The sequence below is a fragment of the Drosophila rhopaloa genome, unplaced genomic scaffold, assembly GCF_018152115.1.
Source record: "Drosophila rhopaloa isolate 14029-0021.01 unplaced genomic scaffold, ASM1815211v1 contig_115, whole genome shotgun sequence".
Lineage (NCBI taxonomy): Eukaryota > Metazoa > Arthropoda > Insecta > Diptera > Drosophilidae > Drosophila > Drosophila rhopaloa.
This window is the reverse complement of record NW_025334990.1, coordinates 15353703-15377444: the sequence shown is the minus strand read 5'-3', so window position 1 is coordinate 15377444 and position 23742 is coordinate 15353703. Positions and strand designations below refer to the sequence as shown.

The 23742-nt window shown below is 41.0% G+C and overlaps 1 protein-coding gene across 1 annotated transcript; it reads right to left on the bottom strand.

The window, feature by feature from the left end:
• Positions 1–467: 467 nt before the first annotated feature.
• Positions 468–21779, bottom strand: LOC108049242 (tyrosine-protein kinase-like otk). The gene is made up of 7 exons (XM_017130366.2): positions 20816–21779; positions 15791–15925; positions 15554–15715; positions 5582–6471; positions 2282–3720; positions 1638–1974; positions 468–1192 (listed from the first exon to the last, which is right to left on the bottom strand). Exons 1-7 carry the CDS (start codon positions 20865–20867, stop codon positions 1100–1102), a joined length of 3108 nt encoding a protein of 1035 aa, XP_016985855.1. The 5' UTR covers positions 20868–21779; the 3' UTR covers positions 468–1099.
• Positions 21780–23742: the final 1963 nt, after the last annotated feature.

Here is a 23742-nt window from a genome sequence, read left to right as displayed (position 1 = left end):
GGAAAAGCTAAGCAGCCTATCCACTAGCCTAGGAAAATGGCAACTCATTGTGTAACGGTGTTGTTTTTGCTGCTGATTCGAATGCAAATATAGCCTGGATTTGGTCCTGGCCAAAGTTTTCGCACGACGAAACTTTTTGGCTACATAGGCGCTGGAACTTCCGGGCGGAGTAAAAACCAAGGGGGCGAGAGGCGACTTTAAGCCCCAATAAGCTTGGGCAACTTTACGGTTTATTGCCATGTTTGTTTGTCAATCGTTTTGGGAAAAGATGTGGAGGCAAGACGATGGCCCAATCCGCCATTCAATAGGCGCTCATTTTTCAAATCAAGTGAAGTGTGAATGAGCCAAGTCCGCTTGGGCCCAAAGGACCCTCAACAAATTTGCCATGCCAAATGAAATGCCTATAAAAAATAGTAGCCCAACGAGACTATTGCCTTTCCCCATTGAAATCAAGCCGAGACTTTGAATTTTTGCTTTTTGGTTAATTTTATTTATTCGGGTTTATTTAAATGTTTTGTAAACATGCATCAAAGCTTAAATGGCTAGTCATAAATTTGTTTTCGGCTGTTTTTTTTCTCTTACGCATATAAATGTATAACTAGGCGTGTGATAAAATATGTGGGTGTATTTTACTCAATGCTAAACTTAAAATTTGGCTTAGTTTTTCAATGTTTAAAAGCATCGAAATCGCTCGTTGTTTTGTGTGATGCATATGTTCGTGTATTTATACGTACTAAATTAGCTTAGAAGTCGATTATAAAATGCTGATGAAGGTTAAAATGCACTAATCCTAGAAATGCTTCAACTGGTTTAAATGCAAATTTGTGGCAGTTTTTATGTACATTTTAGCTGCATACTGGTGTGTATGCAGCACCACGCAAATACTATTCTCGAAGATATCCCCATTCAAATATATAGTGTGTGTATATGGTGTGTTTGTACAGTTACTGTTAAAATTTAGCCATCGGTCTGTGTGCCATTAAGTACGCATGTTGAACAGGCGTCGAACTTAAGCCTAGAATAGCGGAGAGAATACTCGGGCAGACACTAAAGACAATACTACGAATTACTTTTTGGCATTTGCTCCATCAGTCTGGCCTCACTTTTCGGCACTCTGCATCGCCTTGCTGAGGGCAGCCCCCAGTTGGCTGAACGAGGGTCGCTCCTTGGGATTGGCCACCCAACAGGAGAGCTGAAATGGGACAAGAAGGTGGGAAAAATTAATTGTCAAGTCTGGCGATGATCAAGGTCTATAGCTGGCATACACTTAAAAATACTGCTAAACAAGGAGATAGGATACCCAAATATATCTCTTTACTTTCATTATAAATCTTAACAGACAGTATTAATTAACAATCGGTAAGCTACATTTATTTTATGTATGAAGCATACCCATAAGACCCAAGGAAAACTATAAGAATAAATATGAAAAACAATGTTCTTGAGGTATATTTCAAATTCTGAACCACTGACAATTAAGAAAGACTTAACTTTCCAAACGATATAATGCAAGTTCAAAGAAAAGACAAAGAAGAAGGTAAGTAGCGAATCCTGTTGCTTTAATTTTGTATTTTTGCTTATTAAATCTGCTACCAGAAAGTAATATAATATAAAGATTGGGATGTCGAGATGCTTACCAATATTTCCCTGAGACAGTCGGGGGTCGAGTCGGCGACGGTCCACTCCAAGGAGCCTGCCTGCGATCGCTGCACCACCTGCTCGTTGGTCAGTTCCTCGTGGGGAAGTTTGGTGGCCTGGTTGAAGAGCTCCCACACCACCACTCCATAGGCAAAGATGTCGCTCTTGGTGGTGTACTCGTCCTCCTGTATGCACTCCGGTGCCAGCCAGCGGATCGGGAGTAGCGTGTTCCGGTGCTTGTGGTACTCGCGGCTGTACTTGTCCTTGCAGAGAGCCGGATAGGAGACCTTCACGATGAACTCACTGGAGATCACGCAGTTTCGAGTGGCCAAATCCCTGAGAAGTTAAGAAAAATATGATGCGAATTATAAGAAATGTTTAATTAAAATAAACAGGAAAGCCAATATTAGTTTCAAATCACATAAGCTAGGAACAAGGATATAGTATAGGATACGATCAAATTTTAATCTAGTTTTTAATCTGAAGGATATTTTTGTTTAATTTTTTAAAGCATACTTTTATGCTCCTTTTTTAATGTTTTCAAACTTTAGACGTCTTCAGTGACCTCCTTAAATTATTTGATTTCTATTTCAACTCTATTCTATAATGCAATTTCTATATAAACGTAGATCAATGATCTTACCTGTGAGTAAAACGAGCTCTGTAGATGGCGTCCATTCCTCGGGCGATTTGGTAGGCCACGGCCAGAACCTGGCTGGTGGTCAGTGGCGGCGGCGAGGAGCTTCCTGCGGTGGCGGTGTTTACTTTTCCGGCGGTGGCCAGCAGGAACTGCTTGAGATCGCCCCAGTCGGTGTACTCCAGCACCATGTAGTGTGGGTCCTTTTCGCGACACAGGCCAAATAGACGTACTACACCCTTGTGTGAAATGCCGCGAAGGAGATCCAATTGTCGTCGGAACTCCTGGCAGGCCTGCTCATCCTTGACTTTGTTGAGGGCCTTAACCAGGACTAGCTGCTCGAGACCCGTCTGATCCTGCTGCTCCTGCTCCTCCTCCTTGATCTCCTCAATGTCATCCATGGAGGTTTTGGATCGTCGTTTTTCGTTGAGGGTACTCAGTGTGGTACTGCCACTTCCACTTCCACCACTGCCATTTTCGCTATTACTGTGCTGCTTTTCCGTATCCGCATCTTTATCCGTGGGTGAGCCACTGGTCACCAAAGTGGCCTTCAGTTTTCCGACAAAGACATCCCCGAATTCACCGCGACCAATCTGAATGAGTTCACTGAGTCCTGATCTTGGCAGAGCCAATTGCTCGTAAATGTGAGCGGATTTCTTGGAGGCCCTCGACTGCTGACTGCAGGCTGTGTCATCGGACTTTTGGGCATCCCCACTGGACTTGGACCTGGACTTGCTGTGGCCATTGTGCTGCTTGGAGAGGCAGGGTTCCTGCTCGGATCCCTTGCCATTTACCACGGCATCCGGCTGATCTCCGCCAGCTTCCTTGGTGCTCAGTTCGTTCAGGCGGGCTTTCCTGGCTTGACGACGATAGCGACACCACAACATTAGACCCACCACTAGAACTATGTAGGCCAGGGCCACTGTCATGGTGATGAGAACAGCTCGGGTCACCAGGAAGCCATCACCGCCGGATTCCTCTGGAGCAAAACCATCGCCACTTGTTTTCACCACCAACTGGACATCTTCGCGCTTGAGACCCGCACTGTTGCCAATGGTGCAACCATAGCTGCCCTCATCCTCCACCTGGACATTCCGAATCTCCAGAGTGCCATTCTCCAGGAACCTGAATCTCTCCCGATCCGTATTGTTTTCACTCAGATACTTGAGATCCTTGTCCCACTGAATCGTCGGCTTGGGGTCACCAATCGCCTGGCAATGCATCACCACGGTGCCCAGTTCGGAGGTCTCAATTGGACCCACTGGCGGCACACTGAACTTGGGAGTGACCACCACATTTATGGCCACCGTGGCATTGATCTGACCTTGGGTGTTACTCGCGTAACAAGTGTAGTTGCCACGATGCTCCGAGTTCACGTTCCTAAAGATAAGTGTTCCATTGGCATCCACTTCTACTTGGTCGGGTAACGAAGTATTCCCACCATCCTGCACAGAAAAAATATAGACATAAATAAGAATTAAAATTAGAAGAAAATTTTGTTTTAAAAGATTTATTAAATGGTATTAAAAATCTAGATATGTAACTTTCTTAAAGGTCATGGTTTATTTTAGTTCGGAAAATATAATAAACAAGAAAGGAAAGCTAACTTCGGGCGGAACCGAAGTTGATATACCCTTGCAGAATATTCTATAAATTATATTCTCCAAAATTATTCATATGATGCATTCTTAATACTCATAAAAAGTCCCAACTTCCTAACTTTAAAAACACCAAAGTTATATCATTTCCAATCGTTCAGTTATATGGCAGCTATAAGATATAGTCGGCCGATCCTTATGAAATTTGGTAGGTCGGATTGATTGGCCAAAAATAAAACCCATAGAAAATCCCAACTTCCTAACTTTAAAAACACCAAAGTTATGGCATTTCCGATCGTTCAGTTATATGGCAGCTATATGATATAGTGGCCCGATCCGGCTCGTTCCGACTTATATACTACCTGCAATAGAAAGACAACTTTTGGGAAAGTTTCAAGCAGATAGCTTTAAAACTGAGGGACTAGTTTGCGTAGAAACGGACGGACAGACGGACAGACGGACAGACGGACGGACAGACGGACGGACAGACGGACATGGCTAGATCGACTCTCCTGGTGATGCTGATCAAGAATATATATACTTTATAGGGTCGGAAATGTCTCCTTCACTGCGTTGCAAACTTTTGACTGAAATTATAATACCCTCTGCAAGGGTATAAAAAGGATGGTGAAAACAAAAATAAAATATTTCTCATCCGACTTTTAGTAACTTTAATAACTGATTCTAAATAACAAGAGATATCTTCGTTGTCCCCGTTTTCCATATTAGAATATCAAAGAGATATGCAAATTAAATAGAAAATTGGAATCTGTGAATATCAAGTTAAAAGGCAATATTTTTTGCTCGGTGTCTGTGAGTAATAGAAACAGACAGCTGACCATTACCAACCAATTTGCCAACGTGTGCCATGCGTTTTCATCAAAAATGCAGAAAAACAACCAAAAAAGGGCGCCAACACTTTGAACAGGTTTTGAGCCAGGTTTGTTTTTCGTCCAAATGAAAAACTTCTTTTGAAAGGGTTCGATTTTCTTTTTTCGGCCCGTTCCCAAATAGACAAACAGTTGCCGAAATTGGTTGGCCATGGCAAACAGCTGGCAACACAAAACGCTCAATGGCAGGCGAATAGAGTGGGTTTTCCCGAGGACTGGGAAATGGGAAGAAGGGTGCTTAGGCCAGATAGACTCAATAGAGTTTTGCATATGAAACGGTTTGTTTGGAAGGAAAAGTTTGCCCAACGGCGCGTTGCGCGTTTTTCAATTTGTCAGTGACATGTGGCCATCACCGAAATGGAGTGGTTCCAAAAGGTGGTAGCAGTGTCTAACATTTCCATTTGAGAGCTGTCAAAATGAAGACCGAGGTACCTTGGCAATAACTGAATAAACGGGGGTCTATCGGGTTTTCTTTGGTTCAGTACTTAGTTTGAATTGACAGGTTTTTTGATTGTCAAGAAGAGAAATGCCTATTTAAGGGCCTCTAAGAAGAAATTTATTAAAATTATGAAATCCCTTATTTAGGTTTTTTAAGTGTTAAAAGAGAGTATGGCCACAAGTTAGTTATAGTTTTTTAAAGAATGTTAATACATACTTTAAAAATCGTGGGAGAGAACTGGATAGAATATTATCTTTGATATTCTATCCTTTTCTCTCCCACGATTTTTATAAGGTTTCTTTATACTTTTCAAAATACCTTTCCCCAGTAAATACAAAATGGTACAATCTAAATCCCGAAATTCCCAAAGATTACTTACCCTCATCCATTGAACCAGCGGCATTGGAGTTCCCTGAGCCTTGCAGTGAACCTTGGCCACCAAGGCGTCCAGCTCCAGATTCTTGGACGTGGGCTGTGGCACAAACTTGAGCTGCTCGATGACCTCGAGGACTCCAGGCGAGGAGTTGATCGGGCCATGGGCCTCCAGTTGCAGCTGACACTGGTACTGACCCGCATCGCTGGCTATGATGCTGGCGAAGCTCAGGGTGCCGTTCTGCTTGTGGAGCACCAGTCGGGCATCTTCCCGGAGCAGGGAATCCTTGCCAGAATCGGAGGAGTGTCCTGGTATGGGCACCGAACCACCCAGTTCCACCTGCCGCAAAAGTTTACCATCTTTCCGCCAGCGAAGCTGAATGCGTTGGTTTTGCAGCTCGTCGGGGAGTTCGTAGAGGCAGGTCAGGGCCGTGGGTTCACCCTCCTTGATGACCACCTGGGCGGTGGGTCCCTGGACAATGCGCAGATTCTCCGGAGCAGCGGGCAGTGACTCCAATCCACCAGAGCCTCCACGTTTTCCACGGCACAGGAATGTCTGTTTGTCCCAGGACTCCAGCAGCTTTTGGTTCTTCCGCCTGGGAAGTCTGGGCAGGCACTTCGCACTGGACTGGTAGACATACCCCTGCTTGCTCATCACCCGACCCGCCGCATTGGAGGCGGTGCAGCGGTACAGGCCATCGTCGGCGGATCCCGGCTGACGGACTATCAGGCGGTGCTGGTCCAGCTGCACGTTCTTCCAGCTGCTCAACTTGGCACTGTTGCGATACCATTCGATTTGGAGCGGTTCCGAATCCCCGGAGGCACCCTCCACGTGGCACTTCAGCAGCAGCTCGTTGCGATTGCTGCCCAGCAATTGCACACTGGCCGATTCGAGATCTAAACAGAGAAATGGGTAAGTTATTAAGGGGATTTCTCATATCATAATTCCCTATTTTAAAACAAAGACTTGAAGTTATTTTTATTGGCAACATAACTATAATACTGGTAAATTCAATTTAATAACTCGAAGTCTACATAGTATGAAGTTATTTTGATGGCAGAACATGATTCAAGTCATAAACGTTCGACAGTTGTTTAAAATTTTAGCATTTTTTAAATTAAAAAAATAATCTTTGAATGTAATAAGCATCATTAAAATTCTTTTTGGCCCAATTTCTCATAACCGTAGTCTAAAAATGGACTGCAAGCAGAGAAAACTTGCAACCTTGAAGTTTGTATTAACAAGATATAAATTTTGTCTACATTGTTAGACGTGAAAAACTGATTCCTAAAACAATTTACGAATTCCTAACCATTTATTTAAGTAGTTTCCTTTTTTAAAAGGATAATAAACTAGGAACCCATAATCTACTATTTTTGGTAAATACACCAAACGTATGTTTCTCGCAGATATTTTCTCTCCGTGTGAAATACCGAGCAGATGCGAAGATGTAAGCTGTGAAATGAGTGTGGGCTATAAACTAATTGAATTAATGCAAAACGCGGGCCGAGGGTTGCCTTTGCAGTTCGGTCAGTGGGATTCAGTTTGGCGGAGAGACGCCGACGCCCCTGCAAGTTATTGATCAGCCCCGGTGAAACCGAATAGGCTGGCATTCCATAAATATGCATAATATATCCGGAAGATACATTTAGCCTTAATGCGTTTTCTTGGCACTGCGAATTCGCTCCGCTCGTTTCTTCTTTCTGATTTTCTGCATTTCTGCTTTCTGGTTCTGCGGGCCCTCGGTTATACATATTTCCCTTGCAAGTACGAGAATTTCGCGCGGCATTAAGTGCATTTTATCGTCAGTTCAGCGCCGAACACGACGCTGCAATCTTTGTCTTTATCGGCGAAGCCAGGCAGCCCATTTAAGGTGCCGAGGAAGCATAAATTGAACTGTCAGTCAGGGGAAGACCAAGACTGAGACCAAGACCCCAGCCCCAACCCAACCCCACCTCCAACCCCAACCCACCTTGCCGATGCCCATATGTAAATGCTCACATGCCCCCCGATTTTCCTGGCCCCCGGGCTTTTCCACTTCTTGGCCAGACGGAACGGAATGGAACGGTACTTGCCAACAATTGCCGCATGTGAAAAGAGTTTTTGTGGCGGAAAAGAAAAGCGCATAAAAAAGTGGGAAAAACAGAGGAAAACTGCAGTGCAAAAGAAGAATGTGCTGCTCTCTAAACTCTATGCCATGGCATAGGGTTTAATTTATGTTTTAGTGGCAGCCGGAGGCGCAAGGGGCGTGGCCGGTCATGTTGCAGACACGCTAGCATTCACAATTGCGGCACAGGAAAAAAATTCTTGTTTGCAACTTAAATATGACAGGAGCTTATCGATATTTCCATTCCTTAATTGAGTTTTAAATGATCAAAATATGGAACTATACTCATTCACTGGATAATAATATTCAGCTTAGAGTTAAGTTCCTTTACACTTGTTGTTTATTGATGTGCAATCATAAGACACATTTTTCAAAAACCAGTAGAAATTTAAATGCTTTACATCTTTAACTTTTAAGATATTTCTTGAATTAATAATATAACTATCCTGTACCTGTTACCTTTATTTTTGTTTTACTATTTCAAGTTACTAATGTACAACATTATGAAACTTATTGAAAGTAGTTATTAATCATAGCTCATAAAATTGTTTGATCTGTTTAACTTTTAATACCTTCCTGTTTTTTTTCCAATACGAAAATGTTTTACAGTGTCTGACTTTTGTATTACCGGACTTCCTTCATATCTTCTAGTTGCAATCGTGTATCTGCAGCCCATTGTGCCGATGTGAACGGCACTACTTTTATATCTCGGAGTGATAATTGTAGAATGCCGAGCAATGTTTCGCCTTAAAGTTCTAATTTGGAATCCCAGCCAAATAATTTATTCAAATTGTTTTTTGTCCGATTCGTTATTTGCTTTGTATATGTATTCGAGTATTCGGCGCAGCCTTCAGAGATGGTGCCATAATTTTCATAAAACATTTTTTATCTGCGGCCCGAAGGAGCGGACTAGGCAAATGGTTGATGTATGTTTTATGGATATTTTCCTCTTCGGCTATCTGAATGTTTGCCAGGTCTGTTGTTGTGCTGCGGTTTGCTGGCCGCGTTAGAGAAAATTTACATATGCACATAAATCTTGTTTGGGCACCGACTTTGTTTGCGTCTCGCGGAGTCAGTGAACAAAAAAAATGCCTCTAAATATTTGTAGACACTTATTTGGTGGCAGGCGAAGGAAAAACAGAACGGCCCAAGACCGACAGCAACAACTCAATAAACAGAGCCGTGTCTTCGTCTCCGTTGGGGAAGTGTCAAAAGTTTGAAATGTGTTTGTGTATTTGTGTATTTGCTCTTCTTGGGGCACGTCCGTCAGCCGACGACGACGACGGATACGTTCTGTTGGCCTGTGGCACAAACTTTTGGTATATGTTACGACTAAAATGACAGTAGAGTGAACTAATTGGCACTTAGACGGGCTGCGAGCGAAAGTATCTAATGGATGGCCAAACATCTGGGGGGAACTGAGCAGCAGGTAAAGTGTGCAGTCGATTCAACTTCAGCATTTGCGGACACAACTCGCATCTTGAGGGGTAAACACAAAAGTATCTGATGGACAAGCATTCGAGAGTGTGGAAATTTTGTTTATGGACACTGGTACTGAGCATCAAATCTGTTAGGTATTTACTACACTTTGTTGATAGATAAGGTATACAAAAGCATCTAATAGTTATGTATGAAATCTGTATGAATTGCAGCCCTATGTTCAAAGCATCTTTCAGATGCTGTCTTAAAATACCATAAAATGATTAGAAAAACACTAAGTTCTTCACTATCAATTTCTTACTTTTATTAGTAACTTTAAAATCTACTTGTCGATTTGTTTTTGGATGAAATATAGAAAAATGTATGGTAAGTAATTGTAAGTATTGTAAGTAGATTAAAAAGAATTCAGAAGTAACATAACTTGTATATTTACTTTAGTTTACCTTGTTGTTTGCTTTAGTATCTAAAAAAGTAAGTAAGTAACTTAGATACATCTTAAAGATACATTTAATGGCAAATGCTTATATTTCCTTCCTCTGTCAGAAATGATACAATCTAGGAGTACTTTAAACTTATGTAGAGATTCTTTCGTGCTACCTCACATAAATCTTTATCTTTTCGACTACTCATTTTGCCGAACACTGTATGATCTGAGGAACTACTACCTACTACTTTAGACCATGTTGGCTAACTACCGGCAGGTAGGAAAAACGTGGTCTAACTGTAACTGAAATTACGACCTAGCCGCGTCTCGCTAATTAACGAGCGTCTCATTAGGCTGATGTATGCATCGTCAGAGGCTGCAGATCTTTTGACACCTCTGGGATAATGGGCTATATACCTGTTTAGGGGGAGGGGGAGGGGGGCGTGGGAGTGGTAGTGGGAGTGGGAGTGGTCCCGACGAGGAGGAGGGTGATTTTGGAGTTACGGGCGGGGTCGGAAAGCGGCCGTCATTCACACGTTGAACGTGCAAGACGAGGTAAACACACTGGGAACGAGGAGGAAAATAAAGCGAAGTAAACCAACACGACTCCGAAACAAAATAAATTTGTTAAACTTTTCGCTGGCTGGAGCATAAACCACAATCGCTGTAAACAATTGCCGGAATGCCGAGGGGTGTGAGTCCAAGACCGGGACCCATAAAAAAAAAAAACGTAGAAAAATAGAGACGCCTTGGGTAAACAAAGTGGAAGTAAATGTCGAAAGGCGGGCAGAATTATAGATATCGGAATTGACAGTTGCCTGGGGAGTTGGAGAGCAGATCGTTGTTATCGGGTCTTGAAAGAAACCACAACCCCCTCCCCCCTCCCCCCAACAAACTGAAGACCCCAAAGGCTGAATAAGTGTGCCGACTGCGTCTTATGCCGTCAACTATGAGCCCGCTTCGCCAAGAACCGCGATAAGATAACTCTTGTTTTTTCGGAGCTGCACTGGGCTGCATTCACTTTTATCGCTTTTATGAAAATATAATTAATTGATAATCAAAAATAGATTATTCGGCCGGCCGGAGTTGTGAGTCCAAGTCGAGTGGAAATGTTTTCAGCGCTGTCATAAAGCCAAGTGGCCCGTGTCCACTGAAAGATGGAAATGGGAGACCATAGGAGTGCCTCTGAATTTCTGAAGTGGCCGGCAGTAATTGTAAACGTTAATGGACTTATGCAGCCCTTCTGTGTTTCCAATTGGACACAGTGGCCAGTGGCCAGCACTCCACTCCATTTCACTTCAATTGGTTCTGGGCACAAAGCGGCTTACAAGTTATTGACCCATTTCACAAATTGGCGCAGATGCAGGGTGCTGTATATCAAAATTGTTTGCAGATAATCACTCAACAAATGAACTATTTCCACAGATCATTTTGTGCTTCAGATACAAATCGATTGGGGGCTTTTCATCAACGGATTTCGGTATCAATGAATTTCAGATTTTCCCATTTCCTTTTGCCTCTGCTCTCCAATTTCAGTGGCCAGCCATTTATGGAAAATTTATGGCAACGACTGACCGTAGCACATTCCATGGGTCCTCCAGTGCGTTATCATACAATCTTTAATTAAAGTTGGGCCAGTCGCTGTCTCAGCACCCCCAAACGATTTTCAAATTAAAACGTTAAACATTCGATTATCGCACATTGTCTGCTTTGCGGATGTTCTCTAGTTTTTCCTGCCAGTGGCTTACTGAAAGGGGATTGGAGATTCTCTGACCTTTGACCTCTTGCAAGGGCATAACCCCCTTTTCGTGGGGGATTCCCTGAACTACGCTCCTGTCGCTGCTGCCATCTAATGCTTTTTCCCGAAAGTTGCTAATGATCAACTCGTGTAACAACAGAGAAAAGCTAAAAGTAAAATAAATGCCAAAAAGAGAAAATAAAGAAAATCCTAGAGCTGGGTAAAGAGTAGTCGAAAGGGATACACAGAAAAAAATATCTCTACTTAGATAACGCTTGGGTTACATTTTTATAAACCTCTTGGTTAAATTGCAGAAAATCTGTTCAGTCTTTAAGATCATATTTTCTTGTCTCAAAAATTTGGTTTATTTTTATGTCAGATTTTTAAATGAGTAATATATACGAACATGTTGTGGTGTTTATAAAAATGAAAAGAAATCATTTGGTTTATATGTATGTCGAAATACAATCAAGTTAACAAGTGATGGCATAAAAATAAAATAAAAATGTTTCAAAGCTTTACAGATATTTTTGGCAAAAGTAAATTATGTTTGACAAGTATTTCACTGATTTGAAATTTTCTTTATCCAGATATAATTTCAAATATAAACTATTATTTTCTTTGCTGTGTAAAGAGAAATAGAGACTGTGAGAGGTCGAAGGATAGCGCGCCAAAAAGTTGGCTACATTTTCTGTTTTCTGTTTCCAAGCTCGTGTCTGTTTTTCTGTTTTTCGGTCTGTCTGTCGCTGTCGTCGTCGTCCCCTTTAATGTTCTCCGAGCTCGGCTCGTAAAATTTTATGCGTTTTTCCGGCATTCACAAAATGAAAATTATCCGGTTTCCCCCCTCGCGGATCCCCGGGAATCCCTTTCCACCCCCATGCCCGTAAAATAAAAACCCAACTTGCCAACTGCAGTCAACTTGAACTTGTGTCTAGAGCACAGATACAACAGCGGCAAAAGTCTATATGTGATGGGGGTGCCTGGTTTGCCGATTTGGGGGTTGCTTTTCGTCCTGCCACCCCCTCCGCAACCCCCTCTGTTCCCTCGTCCTTGGTGTGTCTTTGCATTTTGTTTGGTTTTTATGACTTTGCTGGCTGTTCGGTTGCCATTGTTGCTGCTGATGTTGCTGCTGCCATTTCTCATTTTATGTTTATGTTTCGTGTTAATGTTGCATTTCATTTCCCCCTGTACATTTCAGCATACAAACACTCTGCTTTTAGCCACCAGCTCCGCTCAGCTGTTCAATGGTTAGTCTGTGTATCCTGGCTGAGTCCTGAGAGTCCAACAACCCCTTTCGCTGAGCAAATGTTTGGAATGTCCTTCCCCTTTCCCTTCCCCTCTCCTCCTTTCAGGAGCCAGTCGTCGTCGTCGTCTGGTTTTTCGGTCTGGCACCGCTCCTTTCTTCCTTGTTTTGGCCCTGACTTGATTCTGGGTCCTGGTTTTATTGCCGTTTCGCTGTCTGTTTAATTTCTTCGCTGTCTGCTTAATTCTTTGTAGTCATCGGTTAGTTGGCAGGCACTGTCAGCATTTGTCTTCCCGTTTTTATGATCCCCAGAAAAGGGGTTTGCTCGACTTGGCCGTTGAGATTGCAGGCGTCTTAAAGACTTGATTTTATGTGAATTTGTTAAATGGAACTGCTTCTTAATCAACTGTTTAGTTTTATGTTCATTTCAAACTATCTCTCTTTTTCTTTTCTACAACTATTTTAGATATTTAACTAGTCATGTTTCCGTTTATGCGGTGAACAGCCAAATAAATTCCAATTAAATTTGTTTTACCATTCCCAACTTGATAGAAAGGGTTTTATTCTCTAAACGGTTTATGTATAGCCTTTATTAATATTTCCTTATATTTAATTTGTCTAAATATCAATCTATCTATTTATTACCCACCTATATATCAAAGCCCATTAATCTTTCTATTAATCTCTCTTTATTTAAACTGTCTTTTAAGAAAATATCAGACTGGATTTCCTTTTACCATTCCCACTGTCTTTTTGCCATTTATTCTCCATCGCAAATTTGTTAAATGTTGCAAGCGAAAATGTCACTTTTCTCGCGCTTAATTGAACACTTATTTCCGAGGAAAATGGAGACGAGAAAATCCCAAAGGAGACAATGCAGACGGGAGACAATGGCGATGGCTCCTGAATAAAATCGTTTACGAACCCAAAACTTCAGACCAACGACACCATCCTCCATCCTAAGGTCCATGCATATTTTAATAGTTTTTGTCTGCTACTCAGGAATTATGAGATTGATGCAAACTGGGCAGGGGGTTGTAATCACATAACCCACTTAGCTTCAGCTGGCGCCAAGATACATTCCCATCGAGCATCCTCTCAGATATCGTATACCCTCTCCACGAACTTTCAACAGCAGCTGCTTTTTTGAACAGGAGGGGGAACTGCGGCAATTAAAATCAACTCCCTAAACTACAAATTAATTAGTTAATTAATTAGCTAAAAACACTTGAGATGAGGCTGCTGTATAAATAGCAGACCCTGGCTGTTGGGTGGCTTTGATCACAACTCGGATGCCGTGGCCGCGCTGACAGGCCAGCTACAGATACAAATGCAAATGCAGATGCAGATAGCAGCTACCAGATACCAGATATATCTTCTATAGCGAAAGAAGTTCCCCAAACACATGCACTCCAGATTGTGCATAAAAACCCGCGTTTTGTTTACACGAGATTTGTGGAGAGAGGAAAGGGGAATGATTGGGGATCGCTGCGGAGCTGTTTGTTAAATTTATGCATTTTTCTGCTTAAAGGCAAATGCAACTAAATGAACATCAATCACGTGACGCCGCTGCCTCAACACGAGGCCAAGAACTGCAACTGCACTTGCTACTTGAGGGGAGTCATCAATACACTGAGAAATATATTGTTGCTAATTAGCTATAGTTTAGATTCGTAAAATACAAACTCAAATACATCACTAAGTGTCCTAAAAACCTTGGTTTATGATAATGGCTTAAACTGAATATTTTAAATAAACAAACTAATAGATTTATTACTTATGAAAAAATGTTTTCTAGCTAATAAAATGAGATATTTTACATGTTTAAACATTTTAGTTATGTAATTATCAATTAAACGCAAGATATTAGAAAAATAGTATTCTATAATCTTACTGCATATGACTATTCTTATGTGTTCATTAATAAAAAAACAATAATAATAATAGTGATTTTAATAATGGACTCCTTAAATTTTCTGTATTTTTTACTATTGTAAAGATCAAAAGTGTCGATCTGTTGATTTACAAAATGGAATGATCTATTTCTTTCTGTGGGCTTCTGATTTAGCTGGGTCTTCTTCTTTACGCTCCGGTGCATGGGACTGCATTCTGTGCACTGCACTGCACTTCCTGTAATTCTGGGGGGAAGGGGAGGGGGTCTTGGGGCGGCACAGGGAGGGGTTTGGTTAGCATGGGATCTGACGCATGTACATCAAAACTTTCGGTTTTTATCTTTCATCGCTTGGTTGTGCTGTGTTTCGTCCGCTTCGGTTGTGTTTTTATGCCTCTTTACCTTTTCTTGTTGTCTTGTGGTTTGCCCAGATCTAAAAGGGGATGGGGCAGGGGGGGTCCGAGGGGAGTCCAAGGGGAGTCCAAGGGGAGTCCAAGGGGAGGCCGCGGGGAGTCGGGAACGGAATGCCATTAAATGCAGCATTAATCAAATGAATTTGCCCTATGCCTAGCAATTACACACAGAGAAATCATGGAAACCTACATAAGTAGATTTTAAAAGAAGTATGAACTAAATAACGTTTTAATAAAAATAAGGTCGATCTTATCGAGACTTAGTTTGTCTTATAGAGACTTTGAGTTATTGAATTGATTTAACGAGTAGCTATATATTTATGTTGCTCAAATATCTCATTTAATTATAAAACAATCCTTTTTAAATTTAATGTTATAGTTATGTTTTTTCGAAATATTAAAAAGCTTGTCTGCGATAAAAACATTTATATCATATTTCGATAAATAAATGTATAATTCCAGCTTTCCTCAACTCCTGCCTTTAAAGGTTTCTAGTGCCAATTTTAAATTTAAATTAAATTTATTTAAATAAAAGTTTTTCATAGTGTTTATGGGTATCTTCGCATACAATTCAATTGCGCTTTGTTAATTTACCCAAGCAAAGTCAGATTTGCTGTTGCCCTTAACCATCAGTCAATTTGCTTATTGCGAACGATTGAGGGACTGAAACTGGGATTGGGGGAAGGGGCATGGGGCATGGGGAATCGGGGATAACTACTCACATATCACGCTCAATTTGGCGGGCGGAGACGCCTCCCTGGCGCCGCTGGCCAAATTTGTCGCGATGCAAACATAGTCGCCAACATCCTCCGTTCGCTGCACCGCCTCGATATGCAAATTGGATCCGATTTGATAGACACGCTTGTCATACACAATCCGATGACCTGGAATAATGGTTGGCAAGAAACGCGAATGCTTAATGCGTGTCCATGGGATACCATATGTAAATCAGTGCTCACCATTATGCAACCAGTCGTAGTGCAGTTCGCTGTAGTTATCCGTGGACTCGCACTCGAATTCCACGGATTCATTCTCCACCACCGACTGACTTTGTGGCAGTCGCAGGAATCGCGATGAGCTGGCCAAAACGGGAGCTGTAAAATAAATACAAAAATTAGTGAAATTTCACTCGTTGAAGAAACATATTACAATGATTACAGGGTAAAGTTGCAGCTTTAAAATTTTAATTCCACAGCCCAAGCTCATCACAATTATCCCTTTTCGAACAATTTCGTATAACTAACTAAAAAAAAACTGCATTAAACATAATTTCGTTTAATTAAAGTGGTTTAAACAAATTAAATGCGCTTAAGCTGCTTAAATTACAGTGTTTAACGCAAATGTAATTTTGTTGAGCGCTTTGCAAGGGTAAAAGCACAAAAACACCAGTAACAAAATACTTAAAAAAGTGGAAGCGAAAAGTAGCAGAGGCACCACGAAAAGTAAAATACCCTTATATATGTAAATCGATTATTTACAACTTGAAATTATTCTTAAACAGCCCTTAGAAGAATTTTAAATGTTAACCATTAGTATAAATCACTGAAGTATTAACTTTAACTCACACTTGATTTAAAAATATAATCATATGTCTGAAAAGAGTATTACAAAACCGTATAGCAAAAATGCCAACCGACCGAAGTTGCGTGTCCTCATACAAAATTACAATATGTGTATGAAAAATAAAATAAACAAAAACGTATTCAGAGTTTTGTGGCAACATAATTAAAAGCCCGGAGAAAAGGCGTCCATAAAAACCGGGCAAAAAAAAGAACCGTATTCAGAGGGAAATATGTTTTCATTCATTTAATTTGTGTATTTCACTGTTTTTTTCCCGAATGCAATTCGGTTATTATATTAAATCAACAGCCGCAAATGCAATTTGCTGCATTTAAATGCAATTCAATGGTCAGGTAAGGCAAATATGAATGCATTTTAATGACGATTACCTAATGAGCCGGCAAGAAATTCAAGTAACCAACTCCCAAAGACTTCATCCTATTAGAGTTGGTTTAAAAAGACCACAAGTGGCGCCATTGGAGGCTAAAAGTCAAGTGAATAAGTATCCCAAGATTATTCCCAACCGCAACTCGCAACTTAAAGGAATTCAAAAGCAATTATTTTTGATTATACGAGTAAGGAGACCAGGAACAAGAACTACAAAACGGCCACCATTATATTTGGCCACTAATTGGAGCAATTTGAGACAACACCTCAGATTGTGGGGTTCCACAGCAGAGTTCCTTTGGGCCAGAGACCACGACACGGAATCAATAAGCGGGCCAGCAAGAACAACATCATTACAGGGACTTCGGGGGGAGGGGCTCCATGGGTTTCATATGCCAGTCACATATTCCACAGACGTGTTATGATACAAGGCAGCGAAACGAAAGCCCAACCAAAAAGGCAGTTGGGCAGGCACTCTCCCCCCTTTTCCGATCCCCCCCTGAATCGATTTAATTTGCCGTGCGGAAAACGAGTTCGCGATGGGGGAACAAAGTCAGTTACTGGGCGTCGATTAAAGAAATATGCGTCCCCCTCTTCAGTTCGCTGATTGCGCCGATGCTGATGTGGGCACGAAAATGCGTGAGGGGCGTGGAAAATGATGAGGAACGGAGGGTGGAGGAGCAAGTGGAGGACGAAGTGGAGGAGGCAGTGGTGGACGAAGTGGAGGAGGCAGTGGAGAAGCAGGAGCAGCAAGCTGAAAAAGTGTTGATGCTGCAAACATCAGCGACAGAACCACGCAGCAGCGGGCAGTCCCGGTCCCAACTGCCCATCTCGATCTGTCTGGAAATATACACTGAGCGGAAAAGAAGTCAGCCAATAAAAAGAGATAAATTACTGACTGAAAATGGTACAAGTCTTTAAGATCCAGTTTTAACAGTAATATTTGAAAATATTGTTTCCTATCTTCCGAAATGATTTTAGGGAAGAATTATTTAAAAATGCATTGTTTTAAATAGGGCTCTTAAAATAATTGTTTTATTTTTAAGTTGTTGGTTTAATATCTAATGGCCTAAAAGACATGAAGACACTATTTTGGGTTAAGATTGGGTTGCGATGGATTTTTATGACACTCCAAAAATATATATTTAATTAAAACGAATAAACTTCTTTGAAAAATGATCAACCAAAAACGCACTATTTAAAATAGAGTTATAGGTATTATTTGTATGCAGGCAATGTTTTTATAGTTTTGTTCAAAGAAAAATTTCTCAGTGTATTACCCATTTCTCCCCCTCACCCTCTTCGCTTGTGTGTGTGTGATAATTAGTTCGTTTGTTTGGCTCGAATAACTGAAATCAGCAAGTCAGCAGCAGGCAGCATTACGAGTACCAACTGCTGCGGCCCTCCTGCTCATCAGCATCTTGAGATTCAGATTCAGATTCGGATTCAGATGCCACGCAGATACGGATAGAAATCCAACTTCGACTGCCACAAATTGTGCGGCAACATTTGTCGATTAAGCACAATGAATGCGAAATATTGTTGTAATAATCAGGCAACCCACTGTGGCAGCCACTTGAAGTTGCCCCATGGGTGGCGTTTTGATTTGATTCCGTGTCTTTTGAGGGGGGAGTGGATTGGGGGGTAAATAAAAGGGAAGCTAGAACTGAACTGTCACTCTGGAATGTGCGGTATTTGTCTGGGAAAAGCGTTGCCGGAAAACTGCAAGTCAACTGCCAGACAGGCACTGAATGAAAAGTGGAAATGTGTCTGACAATTACCCGTCAAATGTTTGATCTAGGGTTTTCTCCTGGGCTGAAAGGAGCCCAAGATAGGCTGAATTCTTTGATGGAGTTGGAATTCAATTTAAAGGTTACAGCAAGGCTAATCACTCACAAGGTTTATTCAGGGATTTTTCCTTTCAACTTCGGTTGAACTTCTCTCGACCATTTGCTTTGTACTTCAAGCCACATTGAAATGTGAATAATAAGTCTTACATAACAAAAATATATGTTCTTTGAGAGAAATCTCCGCCAGTTCTATTTTCTTTAAATTCTTTAAATTTTCTACAAAGTACATTTAATGCTTAAGGATTACATGAGATATGGTTTAATGTTATTTATTTTACTAAAATTAATGTTAATAATTTATATCTGCCTTTAGTTTATTTAAGTTTCTTGAATTGTATTAAGTTGTCAGTCAAATATATTTCATCATCTTGGTTTCATTTGATAGTTAATTTGGTAGAAGAAAACCAGCATTTATTTATTTCTCGTCCGTCTACATTACATAGTGAAAAGCACTTCATAAAATTATATTTGTACGGAGAACTCAACCGTTTTAGTATGAAACCAATGGGGATTTTAAAGTTAAACTTCATAAATAAAGAGACTATAACTCGAGACTTATAAATTGGGTTTTTTGTTATATTATATTTAGTAGTCGAATTCCGCCTTTATTTCCCTGAATTCTAAGCAAATGCCAGACTAGTTCATATAATTTGTGAGAGTGCTCTCTGGAGAACTTTCGACTTGAGGTCTTTAAGGTTGCCGAAGGACGCAGACAGGCGGAAGAGGACGAGGATGAGGATGAGGCAGAGGTGGGTTGGCAAAGGTTGGCGAAGGGGAGTTTTGTAGTTGGCACAGCTGCCCTTAATGTGGGAAGCGATGCTTTTGCTTCTGCCCTGGCATGTTGCATGCAGCATTTTGCATGCTTGAATAACAAATTATGACTGCCACACAAAAGGAACTCGCACACACACACACTGACAGCCACATTATTTGCCATACAAATAATGGACCTCTGTAGCGTTGCACAGATTTTGAAATATGCGAATCCGAATACCCCGCTCCTTCGCTGTCTGCCGGCTGGCTTTTGTTAGCGGCTGTTTGCCTTTGTGCTACTTAACAGTCAGCAGTTTGCAGCTCAGAGTCCTGTCTCACACACACTCTCACACACACATACAAACGTGCGTATTTAAGGACCTTCGTTTGCATAATAGTGTGTCCCTCTTGAGACCCGAGATCCCCATTCCCCCGACTCGATCCTTATCCCACTCGTAAACCCTGCTGTAAACTATATTTGATTAGCCGAAATTTCGGCGTCGTTTGTCTCACTTCAAGTGGCTATCCTGATCCTTGCCAGTCCTTTTATTTCAAGTGTGTGTGTGTTGGCACTGAGAGAAAAAGTTTTTAACTGAGGTATATCTAAAAGGATAGACCATCATGTTTGATTCCTTTTTATTTGTGATTCCTTTATACATTACTACATAATCCTACATAAATACTAATGTAGGAAAAACATTACATCCTTTTTATTAAATAAAGTTTCTTTCGTTAGCTACTTTTTCAAGAAAAGTTTCATCTTATATACAAACATCTGGCATCTATAATGATGTCCTTAGATCCTTAGTTTCTCCCTGTGTGTGTTCGTCACATTATTTGCTTTTCTTTTCTGGCTGTTGATGTTTGCCCAAACGACTTCATTTTGAACTTGGCCAGCGTGTCCTTACCACTGAGTCTCATAATTTTCCGAGCGGCTTCCTCTCCCGCTGGCTTCCTTCTCCTATTCCAAATTAGTTCTGCCAGCTCGGTGGCTCCTGGCTGACTTTTAATTGAGTCATTTTGCACGCCGCTTGCCTTTCAAATTCAATTGCCAGAGACAAAGGCACGTTGGGATTATGGTTTTTCTTTCTAGGACAAAAAATAGTGGTTAAATATCCTTCGAAGAATAAGGTAACAGGAGTAGTTTCTTTTGACTAGAAGAGCCTCGGGGTTAATAGAGTCCGCATTATGGGTGGTCTCTCATTCAAGATGGAATGGCGAATACAAATGTTGTGATTCCTTTGAAGTTGGCAGGCGATCCAGTTGCAAGAGCAATTTCGAAATGCCGCCAACAAAACAAGCAAATAAAAGCGAATTGAAAACCTAAACCCCTTAAGCAAATAAGATTCCCCGATGTTTCAATGTAGTCAACCCCCCCTCAAGAAAAGGGGAACCCCCAACTTAACCCACATAATCCAATGGTAGTCCACTTACCCGTCATCAAAGCTATGGCCAAGCCGTATATTGAGATCATCCTGGCAGCCATTTACGTGTATATCCTGGCCACTTCAACACCTCCGCTCTCAATTAGCGACTCAAAAAATATGTACGAACACCTGCACAACCGCGTATCGGATATAGAGTCGTATCGGAATCGGAGTTTTATTTTTATGGGGCTGGCAATCCGATGAATACACTCGCACATCCACCAGAGAGTCGCTGTAAGTGCCGGCCACTCGAAAATGCACTCAACGCATTTGTAAATATTCAATATTTGGATGCCACAGACGACGACGACGACTGCCCTTTTTCAGGGGTTTTCGGGGGGTATTCAGGGGTTTTCAGGGGTTTTCAGAGGTTTACCAGGGGCTTACTGGGGTGGTGGACAGACGTCCAGGGCGGTTTTTTGATGTTTACTGTGGACACTCAAATTAAATTGCTATTTACATAGTTGGAACGCATGAAATGCATTTATCACCGAACACACAGATACGCCACTTGCTGTTTGTTACTTTTATTTTCCGTCGTTGTCGCTGTCGTTGGTTTATGTTTCGTGGTTGCGATGCGTTTGCTTTTTTATCAGTGACCAGATTGACAAGCGACGGATACCGACAAAGGTATCTAGATACACAAAATGCAATGAAATGCTCGAAGACCGCGGCACAAGGAACTTGGGTTCAATTACCCAAGAGAACGCGAGCGCAACAAATCAACTTAATTTGTATCTCGAAGATACAAGAGCCAGCCTGCATCAGCTGCATCCTTGGCATCATCATCATCATCATCATAATCATCGCATCCCGAACCGGCTTTTGGTGGGTGATTTCTTTGGTCGGGGGAAACTCGGGAAAACTCAGTACGAATACGGATCGAAAAGGAGCGGAGCGGAATGGAATATAGTATCTGGTCGAATCGAACCACCGAACTGCACGCGCTCGAAGTCTGTTTATTACTGAGCGCTGCCGGCTGTTCGAAGTTGTTGGTGGGAACCGGCTTTTGGTGCTCTCCATGGAAAATACTGGGTGCAGATGGGGCTCTCTCTTTCTGGAGGATTATGTGTACTTGTGACCAGTATTTTATGCTGGCCAGTATTTCTGGCAGTGTTGCCGAGGTGAAACCAGCGGTTCTTGCGCGGCAAAGTTTAAAATTCTAACTGAAATCGTTTATTTACACGGTTTGTTAGCTTAATTTTTCTTATTTAACAAATGGTTTACAAATTTTAAATTTCTTCTGCCCTTAAATGGGGAATTTTAATAGATTGGCTTTTAAAGAAGGTTCTAAACCGAATAATGATTTTTGTGTAAATAAATATAGGTTTATTTTATTGTAGTTCTATATTTAAATTTAGTTTATTTTTCTTTTCAAAATATAATTTAGTTTTTCAGGAAAAGAATGGTTTACCAGAATGTGTTATATTCAGATAAAAGGTATTTTGTAGATGCTAAGCTCAAAAAACATGTAAATAATAGTTTAGTACATATATAAAAATTAATATCTAAATTAATAATTAATTATGTAACTTTAAAATAATAAAATGTTAAAAAATTAATTAAAATTCTTAATTTCCAATTTGATTTATTTTGAAAGTAATTGGATATTATTATGAGATTAAGGAAATATATTTAATTATTTTCACAGTCTGAATCTCTTTATTATTTTAATTGATAAATTCCCCCTGAAACAGAAATGCAAAGCAAAGCTATCAGTTGTCGGCAATCAGGATATAGTCACTATGAAACCGCCCGCTGTCTCATCATCCGTCGTTTCCCCCCATTTTAAATCCAAACAATAATGCGTCTTAATGACCAAACCAAGAATCGGCTAAAATATGGGGTGGTCGAGCGGCGGAGAGGAAATCCATTGGTGGCTTGCTGTTTTTACGAGCAGATATATGCGCGTGGCTTGGGGGAACTGCAAGAGACTTCCACTACCAATTTTCCACACTCAGAAAAATATACATATTAGTTTTAATTTTTGGATTAAACTTGGAATTTCAATATTAAATGTTTATTACATTCAAGCTTTGATTCTTTGAAACCATAATTATAACTATATAATTAAGTTCTAGAGTTCAATAATTTAACACTTATAGTCTTGCTTTACATTGAATAAAAGCTATAAGGAATTATTTAATTTTTATAATTTAAGATTATATTTTTTTCGGTGCATCTAAGACAGTCTATGGCTACTGTGCGATTATGAGCGAGTGGCTGTGTGTGTTTTTCATTTTATAGTTTTCCGCTTGTTTTTTTTTACGAGGCCTTTCAACCCCGCACAATGGAAAACCAACCCAAGAGCCACAAAAACAATTGCAGCAGATCCTTGGGCCGGCGTTGACTGACACCCAACAGTCGTAAACTGCCGTTGCCATTTGTATAAACTATATATCCGAGCGAGGGGTGGTGCCCACCCCTTTTTCCCCCCCGTACCCCCCCTGTTCCCCCTGGGCCCCGCCCCTGATTAACAGCCCCGGCCCTTTGTGATTATATCTGCGTGGAAATGCGTGTGTGCGGTTATCAAATGTTAGCCATGCCCAGAAGGGAAGAAAGGGACCATCCAAAATTGGGCCTCCAGTGCGCTTTTCCATTTCCCATTTCCCAATGCTCGCCGACTTTGGACGAACGACAGTTATTGATGTCATAAAGTTGGAGATTTATGCCATGCCCTGCCTGAATATAGGGCTTATGTTTTGTTATATCTGTTGTTTCGTTTTTGGTTCTTTTTGCGCCCTCCATGATTTTGGGGTGTAAACGATCGGACGAACCAAAGCTGCAAATGGTGTGTTAATAATATTGTATTAAAGTTGGTATTTCAAAAGGGTTGTGAAAGGGTAATATGTTAATTGGATAAGTCACAGTTATCTTTTTCTGCTGGGTTGGGAATCCACAGCTTAATTAGCAATCTGAAAAATGTTCTCTTTC

What these genes read in the sequence shown, in the direction of transcription:
- LOC108049242 (XM_017130366.2), bottom strand. Translation starts at nt 20,867, where the DNA reads ATGGCTGCCAGGATGATCTCAATATACGGCTTGGCCATAGCTTTGATG. An exon ending in GGCCATAGCTTTGATGACGG is followed by an intron (nt 15,926 to 20,815) that starts GTAAGTGGACTA and finishes TTTATTTTACAG; the next exon opens with CTCCCGTTTTGGCCAGCTCA. An exon ending in CTACGACTGGTTGCATAATG is followed by an intron (nt 15,716 to 15,790) that starts GTGAGCACTGAT and finishes CCATTATTCCAG; the next exon opens with GTCATCGGATTGTGTATGAC.